Source organism: Gallus gallus, chromosome 4 (genome assembly GCF_016699485.2).
Source record: "Gallus gallus isolate bGalGal1 chromosome 4, bGalGal1.mat.broiler.GRCg7b, whole genome shotgun sequence".
Lineage (NCBI taxonomy): Eukaryota > Metazoa > Chordata > Aves > Galliformes > Phasianidae > Gallus > Gallus gallus.
In genome coordinates this window covers 36,382,907-36,397,216 of record NC_052535.1, presented here as the reverse complement: position 1 = coordinate 36,397,216, position 14,310 = coordinate 36,382,907, and the positions used below count along the sequence as shown (strand labels likewise).

At 36.0% G+C, this 14,310-nt stretch overlaps 1 protein-coding gene across 6 annotated transcripts in view; it reads right to left on the bottom strand.

Annotated features, from left to right (window-relative positions):
- The window catches only part of GRID2 (glutamate ionotropic receptor delta type subunit 2), a 696,754-nt gene that overhangs the window by 213,439 nt on the left and 469,005 nt on the right, over window positions 1-14,310 (bottom strand). For all 6 annotated transcript variants that reach the window (XR_212218.5, XM_015276600.4, XM_420483.8 and 3 more), the window contains one exon: window positions 4,329-4,382. Coding sequence is in view for 5 of the 6 variants with exons in the window: in XM_015276600.4 (XP_015132086.1) it covers window positions 4,329-4,382 (54 nt within the window). In the remaining variant the exon portion in view is untranslated. The remainder of the gene's footprint in view (window positions 1-4,328; window positions 4,383-14,310) is intronic.

Sequence of the window (14,310 nt, the reverse complement as noted above, 5' to 3'; positions counted from 1 at the left end):
TGCCCCATTATGTCTCCCCTAGGTTTCTTAGATTCTGGACAGGATGGAGAAAAAGCAGGGAGATGAGAAGATTGAGAAAAAAGGTAAGGGAAATTATCATATCTGGTTTTAGCTTTCACAGAGAAATAAAAATCCAAGAGTATGTGGAGAAAACGGCTAACCAGTCCCACATGCAGAGTATCTCTATCCATTGGCTCTAACCCGTCTAAACAAAAGACCTGGCAGTGTGGCCATCTTCATGACAGGGAAGCTTTGTCAAAAGGGGTGGAATTTAATGCTTGACCTGCTGTCACCACTGAAAAATGTAAGGGTTGAAATGAACATCTAACACTACTGTTAGTCAGTTATAAACATTCAAATGTAAAATTATGTGAGCTCTTGGAATTTAGCTATGATTTAGGGACCTGATCCAATTGAATATTTTAAGCTGCTCAAGCTTAAAATGTAGTCATGCTTAATACTTCTCCTCATGGGCCAAAACACAACAGGACAAGATGAATGCATCAACCAAGCAGCAGCCCACTCCAAGGGAAAACACGTATTCATCTGAAAGCAGGTTTTGAATGCAATCCTGTGGATTTTTACAGATCTCTCCTGTGTTGTTAGAAGCAATCCTATCACTATATCTTTTCCCATAAACTCTTCCATGTTTATCCCTGAAGGAGTTCTTTCATATTCTGATGCTTCTGGTAATTCCAAATCTTCTAATTTTTCTGTCACTTGATTCATGGGTGTTTTGAACTAATTTATTTGTGTGGCAAACTTGTCCTCTCTAGCCTTTGAGAAGGATACATTAATTCACACTTGATATATAAATAGAGAGCATATACCCTTTCAGTCTTTGTTTTCATAGGCTAACCAAGCTAAACTTGGTAGGCTTTTCTTACAAAAATGAGCTTTTCTGAGCACTTGTTTCACTTTTATTTTAACTCTGTTAGTCACAGTTGTGCATATTATTGAAGATAGAAACCTACTAATACTTTTTAGTGGCTTTAGTATTTCTACCTTCTCTACGCTTACTGTAACGAGTGTAAAGTGTTTCAGACTCTCCTTGAGCAAATAATAGTAATGGAGAACTGGTGGCAGCCTTGAGCATAGTAAGATGTCCCCAAATGCTTTAACAAAGCAAAAGGCTTGAGACAGAAATTGATTTTAATTTAAAAAGGAAACATTAATTAAAAAAGAGCAAAAAGAAACGTGCTGCAAGTGTCCCTTCCTCAGGTCCACTAAACAAAATTTATCTTACTGTGCACTAGTATTTAGTAGTTGTAAGGAAATGTTATTTTACTACCCTGGGATTTTCAGGGTTACACTTACTACTATGCAGAATCAAAGAAAAAAATAGAAAGAAAGACAGGGAAAGTGCAAAATCCATTCTCATGTCTTTTTTAAGGCATATTTGATCATGACTACATTCAAATCTATGCGTCTCACAGATTTTAAATACAGAATTGTACCATCTGCTTTCAAGCCCTGAAGAAAGAGAAACACTTATTCAGAGAGCGGTTCTTCAACAGAATGCAATGATCAGGCAGAAGAGATTTGTGTTATTTGTAAAGGACTAATAAGATGTATTATGCTTTGCAAATTATTTCATTTTATAGGAACCTTCCTCCTCCCACACATGCATTTCCATTTTGATACACTGTCTTCAAGCAATTTTTCCGTATTACGTAAAATAGCATCTAATGGGGCAATAAAAATTAAGAAACTCTTTCAAGGCATTATCACATTTAAAGCAAGCAATTAAAATAACAGATGTTGCCTCAAAAACCCAGGCAGATTCACAGTCACAAAACTGAAGGTGGTATTTCCTTCCATATTATTATCCTCACTAAGCACATTGTAATCCCTCAATGCAGTGATGGAAAGAAAGATGGCTTATCATGGTATCTTATTGAAAGGAAGTATTTGTCACATAGATTTTGACGAACAATGCATTTTCACTGTATTTTAAAGCATCTTAAATTTTCTTATTGGGGGCAAGAGAAGCACTGTTATAGTTAATAACTGTCAGTGATCTGGCTAATACAAGCACACTACCATGGATATCTAAGTTCACTATGGAAGAGTTGTATAGTCAATTGCAGAAAAACAGGCAGAGTTCTCAGATCACTTCACAGTCACGTGGAAGCACTACAGTCATTAATAGTTAATGGACAATCATATCAAAGGGATTGATTTTGGATGTGAAGATGGCAATTTTATGTACTAAAGGTCCGGGATGTTACTCCACTTCTGCTGAAGTGGTGATGTTGTGATCTTAATAGTGAATTTGTAAAATGTTGCAATAAATAAATAATATTATGTCACATTCATCAGTCAGGAAATATTTCTATTTAATTTGAACATAGTGTTATGAACTAAAAGAAGAATAGGGCAAAACATTTTTCCTTCCGTATCATTATCTATAAACCTTATTTATTACTATTCTAATCTTTACATCCACAAAATATTGAGCATTTTGAAATCATAGAGTATCCTGAGTTGGAGAGAATCAACAAAGATGACTGAGTTCAACTCCTAGAGCCAACAAACAGAGCTTGGCTGTAAGTTGCTTCAGTGAGAATATGAATTTAGGTCCAGAAGAAGATTAAGCTGAGATGGCTGAAGAGTTAACTTTGCATGGTGTTAAACATGTTTACTTTCTTCAAAGATGACAGCAGGAATGACTGAATGGGATACAAAGAAGATTTTAATCACTATGTTTCTTAGCATAGCAAGTAAGAATGAACTTAATTTCAGCTCCCACCCATTTCACATACAAGAGTACAAAGCAAAGAAGGGGTGGTGCATGTGTCTCTGCATACATCATTCAGCTCTCCCTGCTGTGGAAAGGGATAGTTTTGGAGCAGAGAAGACAGTTTAAAGTGGTAACCACTTCTATTGCTGTGCTGTTTAATCCACTCCAACTTCTGAATATGCTATATTCTGAATGTGCTATAGGAATGATTCTTGGTTTTCTTTTTGGTTTTGAGAGTGGAGGAGTTGACATATAAAAAGACAAAGTACTTACTCCCAGTCTGTCTGGCAACCTTATTGATACTGACGCATACAACTGTCTTCTACTGATCTAGATTTTGTTCATATCTTCTAAAAAAATAATAACTCTTAACTCAGAAGAGTACACATCAAATTTCTAGCTTAATCTGGCAGAAAAGAAAATATCTGCGTGCAGTTTATGTGACCTTCTGTAGCTTAGAGTTGGGTTCTCAGCCAGAGAGACCCAACCCATTCAGTACTGAAGAACAAGGAAAATTACTGGTCAGGAGAAATGCAGGGCCCAAAGCAATAATTTCTGCTGAACCTCGGTTGCCTTCACAGCACTTAATGAGGCATAATTCTCTCCACAGAATGCTGGCTTAAAGTTCACTGTTTTAAAGGAGTAGGACAAAGTATGTTCTCACTGCAAATGTTAAAACTTATTGTAACCTTGAAAAAAAAAGCTTTGAATTAACACTACTAGTGAAAAACTAGTAGCAAGGTATGAAAACAGAAGAGCACAGGAAATCCAGAGTAGACCTAGAATTCATATGCAATTTCCCCAAGCTATCTTTTATGAATATGCAGGAGATGGACAATTAACACAGTGGGGACAGTTATCTCCTCAGGGAATTCAGCCATTCTGGACTTAAATTGCTTTTCAGAAAACAAAAGAAAAAGTGAATGCCTTCAAATCTAGAACAACTGCACTTTTCAAAGTTTTTATATGCAAAGCTACTTCACACTGTCTTGACATATTTTAGCTGACAAGTGTTCATGGAAGAACCTATTTCACAGTTTAAAAATAGGATCTCCATTTTTCTTTTATTTTCCTTCAGGAACATTGATATATGATCTGGTTCAGGAGTCCACTCAAAAGCCTCCTACTGATATCAGTGGTTTTGGGTACCAACCATTACTGAATTCTAGATGAGTTCTTACAGGAAAGGGAAAAATGGGATTACTAATTTCTTTTTTTAAAATAAGAAAAGTAATTAAAATATGAATGAAACAAAAGCACTCCAGTAGGAGACATCCATTACGAATGACAAATGATCTTAAGGAGATCCTCTAGAATAGTCAGCTCAAGTACTCAGTAGGAAAGTTTTTCTGTTAACTTTATTTTTCATTTACTCATTTAGTAGTTCTGTTTAAAATAGGCAAGACAAAATGGCAAAACCAAAAGACTTGGCATTCTCTTTCTGTTAAATGTTCACCCTCTCAGCATGCCTGAACTTTGTTGTAGCTATTGCTTCCTGCTGGCAAAGGCAAGACCAGCGTGAATATTTGTCTGTAAGCCTGAAAACAAGATTCATGGTTCACAACAATGTTCACTTGACAGTTACCTCATTTATAATGATCCAGTGACAGTCAAAAGCAACCAAATTAGTCTCCACGACCTGAAATAGAGAACAAACGAGCTATCAGTCAGCTTACTTATGAAAACCAGAAAGCAACAACAAAAAAAAAACTTAAATATCTGCAAATGACAAAAACGGAAGCACATGCTCTTTAAAACCTTTGTTATTCAACTGAAGATAGAGAACCTTTAGCAAAATTTTGTGGAAGCATTTGTGTTATTGTTTGACTTGCTAATTAAAGTTGGAAAATATATTTCACTGCTGGCATCACTGAACAGATTATGTTTCAGTTGACTGAGGAGAAAATGAAAGCATTTTTGCCTTAATATTGTGTGGTGAAAGGAACAACAGAGAGAAAAGCCAAAAATGAATATCAAGTAACTCACATCAGACTTCTGCACTCCTGCCTTTCTAGTATGCCTACTACATGGAAACCCCAGAATAAAAATAAATAAATAAATAAAAACAACTAAAAAGAGCCAACAACCTTGAGATTCATTGGAAATGCAGATCAGGGAGAGGGCTTCTCTTGAGAAAGAGAGCTGTTAGTGGGATGATGGACAGTGGCCTGTCCCTGGCTATGGGCAGAGAAGGCCTCTAATCCTTCTCCCACCATCCCCTTCATTTCCTTTCTAAAAATTATTCGAGGCGGTACCTTTGTACTGGACTGAAATTTTACTACCTAATTCTTCTTACACTCAACATTATTATTTCCCTTCTTCAGTTCACTACTCTCATGGAAAGCCATGTTTCATTCACAGCAAAGAAAAAAAGTACAAATGATGTACTTTCATTAGCTAGAAAGGAAACCGTTGATAGGAGGGAGACCAGGAAAGCTATAGAAAAGGTTTATTTATCTATTTATCTTTTAAATAAATAAAACTGAATTGACATTTACACTGAAATAGTTTTAAATAGGTCAATCCAATTTTATTTATATAATCAATATACACATCTTGATTCACCATTTAAAACCAGTGAATATCTAAAATGGCATTTAATCTCAGAAAAAAGTTAAAATAAAATAAAAAGACAAAAATTGAAACAGGTCTTGGAACTTACAACGTTATAACATTCAATAGGTTGCTCTGAAAGTAATGCCTTTTGTTTACTTCTATGGAAATTATAACAGGTACAAAGAGCACAATAACACTATTTGATAGAGCAAATTCTTAGTTACAAAACACTATCAACATAGTCACTACCATTAGGTATGCATTTTCAACAGTAGTGAACACAAGTGCCTGCATGCCATACTGGTAAAAATCTGCACCAGCAGAGGTGATCTGCTGTCACCTCTGATGAAATGCACCACCCACCACCGCACTGTGCTCACTTCCATTCTTCGATCATCATAAATTTTCAGCAAGCATCAGTGAATGTCAGTGGGTGCTATTTTTTCTGCATGGAGGAATTCAAAGACACACCTTTGTTTCATACACACTTTCATGTCAGATGCCATTTTGTCAGACTGCCCCTCTGCTGCCATCTGTCACACAGCAAAAAAACATAATGTAATTCTTGCAGGAGGGTTCAATCTCTACTGTCATACCATCAACATCTCTCTCTGACATGGCAGGTCAACATAAAAAAAAAAAATGGAGGCATTACTTTTGGAGGAGCTCTTGTAGATGACTGGTGCTGGCCTGTCACTACTTAGATTAGTGCACAGCAGGCATAGTTGCCTTTTAACAAGGACCACCAGAAAAGTAGTTGCTAAGGATGGCTGCAATTTATACTGTGCCATGCCCAAAGGAGAACAATTAAACCAGCTACAAAAATTAAAAGCAGAAAAAGACCCCATACTGATAACCTTCATTATTAATTCAGAGACTATTAGAATCAGGGTCACTGCTTATTTAGTACAATGACAGGCAAGATTAGAAATTCTGATCTAGAGACACTAGGGAAAAAAAATAAGAGCAGCGATACATGAACTGAGATCCTATTTGAAACTCTCACAGTGTATAAACTATAAACTGGGAGAAAAGAAAACCATCACTGTTAGTGTGCTCATGGAAAATATGAGTATTATTAGAAGCAATAATCAAGATCCTTGCTTTATTCAGAGTTTTAATTTGTTGCTCTTTCTATGTGGTAACAACAGTGTATTTTGCCTTGTTCCTTTGATACTATCTTACATTCTCCGCAGAAAATGTCTAAATGGCACATACAAAGGAAAATGACAGAAACTGAGTAACTAAGTGATGTGAGGCATGACAACAGGCCCTGCCCAGATGCTTGAAGTGGAGCATTGCTTGTAATCAAATCTCTTATATCAAACCAGTTGGAAGACAAATGCATCCAGGAAGAGAGGGAGATTACCAATGGATAGAACAGTAATCTTAGTGTTCTCAAGGCAGTGTTTACTACCAAGTACCCAAGCATATAAAGGTTATACCATTTATAAAATATGCAATGATATTTAAATTTTCCATAAGATAAAACAAATCAACACCTTACTGAAGCAGAAACATTTTTATTAATCAATATACATACATTTCTGCTGGAAAGCAAGCAGAATTTCCAAGAGAAAGTAAGTTTGAGAATGTCATTTAACACTAGTTTCTCTTTTCCTGGCAACCTTCAGTCTTCTAGTTCCAAGACATCCCACCGAGGATGGCTGCTTTATCCTGACTACACTTCTCTAGACAAGGCCTCCCAAGGTTGTCACTGGCTCTGAGACAGTCTGCCAGGAGAATATTGTCAGGATCAAGGCTCGTGGTGGCGTTAGGGAAACAAAAATTATTGTGTTCTACAAGGGACTTGTTCTGGCTCAAAATGGTAATCAACTGAATCTTCAGTTTCAGTTAATTTTGTTTCTTTAAAAAAGATTTGGTTTTGCATGATTACTTTGTCTAGGCTATCACATTTCAATTGGAAAAAGCTTTTTTCAACAGAGTGTGGCTGTAAGAGTCACCATTATTATTCAATACAGCTCATAGAAAACTTCAGCTGAACTCGGGAAGAAGCTTACTGGTCTCTCAAGTTACTCAAATATCTCAGGCTACCCATGACAGGTTTACTTGTAATTTGCAAATCTTAAGTTGAAAAATAATCATTTTTTAGTTGCGTTTGAAAATTCTCAGCTGAAAAATCATATTTTGTCCATTAAAGTTTATGTATTCATGTATCTACTTACTATTAATGCCATTTTCAAAAAGCTTATGTCAAGCTGAGATGAACTTGTAATGTACTCAGAGACATTCAAACTAATATTTTCTAAGTTTAGATAGGCTATGAAGAGCCCACGATTTTAGAATTCACTTTTCCTTTCTTCCTACCACAAGCTATTTTTTGATATTGTCTTTAGCTCATCCACACAAAGATAGTTCTAGTATTTAAAATAGTTGCTTAAAAATGCAACTAACTTTGTCCCCAGTAAGTTGCTAGATCTTTTTTATTATGAATAGATGTTCTTGTTGTTGTTTTGTTTTTTGTTGTTGTTGTGTTTGTTGTTGTTGATTGTTTTTTTTTTTTTTTAATAAGGTGGGTTTATTTCTAATCTTGGACCTAGCATTCAGTTAGCATTTCAGGGCTGTCCGTTTAATCAGGATCAGGATGATGTGGTCTCCGTCTCTCACTTGCGAGCACCTCTCTTCTCCCAGTATGGACAATATCGTTCAGTTAATTGACTTTGATGTTGGGAAGTACGCCTTCTCGCTATGTCTGTATGAGTTGCAGGGCACTGCATTATTATTGTTATCATCAGTAACGGCCTTCTGCTATTTTATAACTATTGTGCTTTTTAAGTTTTTCAGCATAGAAGGAAAATAAACAGACACAACCTCTGTTTCATAGAAAATAAATATTATACATGACCTCCAGTTTTGACACTTGAAGGAAGAGGTTGTTCAATCCTAAAGTTTTCTTCAAATATTAACAGTTTATGATTACATTCATAATGTGACTGTTAGAATATTCTCTCAAGCAGGAGTTACTGTGCACACACTTACAAGTTCCGGACTGTATGAAATCAATCCAAAATAAATAAATAAATCAAAAGCTAGCACCAACATAGCCTAGACCAAATTCTCAGTTAATACTTGACATGGCATACCTTTACAGTTATGAGAGAGTCTTCCACAATGCCTTTGTCTATATACTGACCTTGCTGACTTGTTTACTTAGAAAGCCACTGCCATGTCCCTTAAAAGGGATGATAACAAATAGCACAACAGTTAAAAACAACAACAACAAATCAACAAAAAGTGTGCCTGGTTCTGCTAAAATTGATCCTAACCAAAAAGTACGTAGAACACAGATTCAACAGAAGTATGTAATGAAGTTGTTCAGAAGTTTCATATGACTAATACGTTGAAAAAGTTGAAATGTATCTGTTATCTGAATGACAATCTTTTTTTCTCGCTGAAATTCACACATTGTAAGCTGGCATGGACTTTTGTTTTGTAATAATGACTATACAATATAACACTTGCAAAGGCACGAGGGCAATAATGTAAAATAAATCAGATATCCCGCATATTAGAGGTGATAACAATTTGATGGAGCATGTAGGAGCTAGAGACCTCAAGACCTCAAGTATTTGAATAACATGCTATTTTCAGATTCATCTACCCATTCTGCTGTCTGTGACAAGGAGCCTTGCTGTGCACTCCAGAAAGGCCAGGGACAGATTGGAAATTTCCATACAAGACAGAAGACAGGTAAGTGTATTGTTTATGCAGCTCACCTCTTAAGACAAAACTGAGAAAAACTACAGTGTGCATTCATAATGATGACTGAACACCAGCTGAATCTTACACAGATATTTATTGGTAGAGAGTTAACCCTTTCCAAAATAGGATTAAACCATGCACACATTGAAATATTCTCTTTTCATACTACCTCTAGGGAAATCATACAGCAATCCAGCTGTGGGTTACTGAACACACGAGGTTATACTCAACCCAGCAGGGCTTAACATAACCTAAACATAGGTGGTAGCTGAGAAACTGTTAGGACAGAGTCTTGTATGTGCTTACTCTATTCTTACTACTCCTTAGGCATTCACTTATAGCCTCTTTTGGAGATGAGATACTAAAGTAATCTTTAGTCTAACTCAACATAGCTGCTTTTAGGCTTCCAAATATATTTTGCTTTTTTAACTGCAATGAAAAGCAGCAGCTAGAAGCAGCAGAATCTTATTAACTCTGTATCAACTGTTGTGAAGTTCAGGCTATTTCTATTTACTGACAGAATAAATATTTGAAACTAGTTGGCTGACTTTCTGATGCTTGCAACAAAAGCAATATTAAATAAAGCATTTTGTACTGTTGAGGTGGCACTTCTGCTGGTGGTCTTCACTGTACGGGACCATCCAGAAGTAGAAGAAACTCTGTATGAAGTTGCATACTAGCAGCCTAATGGACAAAGTAGCTCACACATTCCTGTCTCACCCAACTAAATCAGTTCTGGAGACTATACAGAAGACGGACAATATAGCCACCAACTTCAAAGTTTTTTTTTTTTTTTTTCCCCAATCAGCATTTCTCCATTTATAGGCCACTAGTATTTGGCTAATTTTTATTGCCATATCACCTAATTCCATTGGTAGGAATCAAAGCAGCACTTGAGCAGGCCAGTTCTGAAACAGACTGCATGAAATTGAGGAAAAATGAAAAAGAAGATTTCCTCTCCACCTACTCAGTCCCCGCTCAGCCAGAAAGTTCACACTGGAGTGTTTGAAAAAACTGTCATTAGTTGCATAACTCGTGCAGCAAAGAATACAGCTGTCAAGTATTGAGTGCCATTCATACAGTCTTAGAAGTCCAGAGCAATACATATAAAATATCATCGTTAACATCTTTGTAACTTCAGAAATGTGCACGTCAAACTTCAGCAGTTTTCCTAACACTTTTCTAATCTATTAAAATAAATCAAGTTTCTGCTTCATGAGGAAGGTGTTCCACTTAGTCAAATCAGTGAACAAGAAAATGGACGAAGCAGAATATAATTTTCTTCCTCTAAAGAATTCAACTACACACCAAGGAAGATTTTGCATAGAGCAGAAAAATGCTGTCAAGAAGATAAGCAATGAGAAAGGACAAACCATCTGTCAATTGGCAGTAACTTCAGAACTTCTGCATCTTTGGAAGAGGCCGACAATTTATCACAACTATTTCTATTGTTCATACTCAAACCTTCAAATGGGCTAAATGCAAGACATTCCAAAGTAAATAAAGCAGCAGCATTGCCAGCATGCAAGCTTTTCTCATGATAATCCTCATTACTACTCAGAATAATATTTCCTACAATAACAAGCAAGAAAAATATAGCTGCCAAACAAAAGGAACATCCATTTTAACAGAAAATAGCATTAAAAGTTTTCTACATCTCTTTTTACTTACAAATATAGGCTTAAAGGTATAGGACCCAACTACAAGATACAGAATGGAACCCTTACCAAGCAAATGCAGGTGAACTGTTCCATACCTTCAAAATTCATCTGCATCCATAGGATGTTTCCTGCAAACATCTAATGAGCAGTAGTGCTGCATGTATGGAAAGATCCATTCAGAATTTGGTCACCTCCAGTGTTTCCTGTCTGAAATACAGGGGGCAACTCCTGGGCTCTAATTTTAGCTTTGCTACAGCTGGGACTGCTCTGAGGCTAGCCACCCAGGTGTCATGACTCATTTCTCAAGATGCTGAAGAAGTGTCTCCACATGTTAATTTTCTGCCCCACTAGGAGCTGTGGTAGAGACTAGAAATCCCTTTCTGTGGAGCCACCACCAAGCCAAGTGAGTTTTCCGTTTGATTTTTTCACAGAAGCCAACAGATGGCATTGCATAATTCCTTGTTTTGGAACAGACAAGTACTGAAATCATTTATAAAGTGATTTTTTAGTTAGTTTACCCAAGAGTTGAGCTGGGACAAAAACTCAGTACTAACCTCTTCCAAACAACCCCTGTGTACAATATGCCTCATTTACACTCTCTTGTAATCTGAACTGCACTCTTCCAGCTGGACGACTGCTAAATTGCTTATGTCCAATATCATTAGACTTGGTGTCTGTGTCTTTCCATAGATTAGCTTCCTAGAATCATCACTCCTGTTTTATATAGGCAAATATGTACCTTGACTTAAATACATCTGCCAGGGACATAGGCATTTTTTGATCCTTATGATATGAAAAAAATCAGGTATCCTGTACAACTATTTGAGACAGGGAGCCCCAACTCTGCAAAAATTCCAAGCAAGCATAGGAACTAGGAAGACATTTCTTAACATTCCCTTTAACTGAAAAGTGCTTTGACTAGCTTGAGCAGCTGGAGCTGTCTGCTGTACTGTGGATGGCTCCTCAAACAGTGGTATACAAACCAAAACATTAAAGCTAAGACTTACATAGCTAACGTGCACATAGCACTAAGAAAGGTAGGTGATAAAGTAAACACTGGAGAAGTAAATGCAAAGAGTTGTACTACATCAAACTAAATGCTGCAGGACTTGTGCGTGGCCATCCTGATCCTGTCTGTTAAGGTATTTTTTTCTTTCTCTAATTGCTAGTTCATCAAACCACAGCCATTTTATCAGGTTTTCTGTACCACTCATTCCTACCAGTGCCCAGCAAGACCTTTTCTGTGTCTCTGCTCTTAGCCTTTGAGCTTCTCAGTAGGGAAATCAGTTGCTGATTTATAAAGCTCATCCTTGCACACCAGAAACTAAAGCTCATAAAAATCTCTCTTCAGTGAAGGCAATATTTTTTGAATCTAATTTTAATCTCAAATCATTTTCACACTTGAGATGAAAAAGATCACATGACAATATTTATTGTTTTTGTTCTTATGGAGCAGCATCATTTTCCTGGGATCACTTTCCCTCAAGTTCCTTCTAAGAAAAAGGGAATTCTGTGCGTTAAATCAGACAAAAAAATTCCCTAGATGACTAGTCATCTAGTTACCAAGCATTAAAAGGCAAGCTTCCACAGCACTTCGGGGGGAAAGGAAGTCTTCCAGTACCTTCTAAGGACACCTAAGATGGCTGACATGGCTTAATTTGTGTGTCTCATGTGAACACATTTCTTTGAAAAAGAAAGTAGTTGAACTACTTGATTGGTTTTCTTTCTTTTTCTTCCAGATTTATTTCAAAAGATCGTACATTTAAACTAAATGAAATTGAGTTATTCCACTAAATAATTAGTTTTATATTGATTCTACTTGCCATCTTTATTATATTTAAACCAAGTCAAGTTCCAGGGAAGATTTCATCTCCTTTGTATTAAGATTTTTAAATGTAAGGGAGATTTTAAGAGATTTTACAGTCAAGTAGAGAAATCAGCCCCAAACTAAAAGTGCATAAAGTGTAAAAGAAAACCAACAGTTGAACATTTAATAAGTATAAAAAACCACTGCATTAATACTTCAGAATATGACTATAGGCCTGTAATAAGAATGCAAAGTAAGAGTTCCTTCTGTTTGATCAAAATGACTGTTTAATTTTATTTCCTTCCTTATCAAGAAGAGCTCATAATGTGTTTATTATATAGGAATCTATAATCAGGAATCCACTCCACCTTGGAGGTCAACCAGTAAACTACAAGTTTAAAACAATACTCATTAAATGCCTTTCTGTTTCAGGATCTTCTTATTATACATTGTCTCACAATTTCTTAATTTATGTTTTGATTTATATTCTAATTATCCTTATAAAAAGTGCTTGTAACAACTGCTGTTAAGAAACAAAACAAAAAACCCTACAACACATCTCTGTTTTGAACTACGCTGCTTTAACTCAAAATCATGAGCACAACATCATACTACTTGCACTTAAATACAGATGCTATAGAGTAGAAAAATAGTATTCTCAGTGAACAATAATGTAACTCCCACCTGGAAACTGCATATTTCAAAGTAATAAAGAGATTCAAACTATCATGGATATTCTGATATGTTACTTATGTACAATTGCCTGTGTCACCTCTTCTTAAGAATTTCTTGAAATCTACACTACATGTAACTGGATTTTTTTTCATTGTAATAGTACTTTTCTCAACCATCTCTGCTCTTCAACTGTTCCTTTTTTTTTTTTTTTTTTTTTTTTTTTTTTTTTTTTTTTTTTTTAAGATGAAATCCATTTGAAAGTTAGAGAAATACGTAGAAAACATGAGTATCTGAGTTTTAAATACCTCCCCATTTCTACACCAAAATACATGCAGGAACTACCCTTTGAGTGAACCTCCTCCAGACTGAAGGCTGTTGACATGCATTTCAACACAGGGAAAATAATTGTGGTACTGATGTTGACATTTTTCTCTGTCAAAACTTATGATATGAAGAAGTCTTTCAACCTGTTAAGGATATGAAGAAGCCTTTCAACCTGTTAATGTGACAAGAGAAGCTCAGGCAAATAGCCATTAACTTTAGGCTTTGACTTATCTGGAAAAGACTGTCAAGTTTGATGAAGGGTCATTCTTAATGCATGCTTTAGGTGACTAGGCTGCTAGTGAAGAGAGCTTGGGATGCTGCAGGAGAAAATAGAGATGATAAAATAGTATCTGTCAATTTCAATATATGCTCTTTTGGTAGAACATATAAATATAAATATGTTCTACCAAAACATCTAACTATCAAGGCAGGGAACAGTTAAAACTGAAGAAAAGCAAAGCAAAGCACAAGATAACTTCTCAGTGTGCATTAGCTGGCTTGACTGCACTCAAGAAAAGGACACTGATTCAAATAAAACTTGTAAAAGAATCATGTAAGGGTAGTAATTTTGAATAACTCTGCCCTTCTCATCCATATCTGATTTTACATCTCAGCAATTTTACAGATTGTACTACAGTTACTCTTGCTTTAGATCAGTTTAATAATAAGAATAATAGTTAATTGGGATGGAAACCATAGTCAGAAACAGGGTGAAAAACAAGGGCTTTGAGGACAAACTTTAAGGAGGGAAGCAATGAGCATCAGTGCAAGAAACAGGGTTATTGATTCAGAAAGTTCTTTTGTAGTGTGAATAAACACTT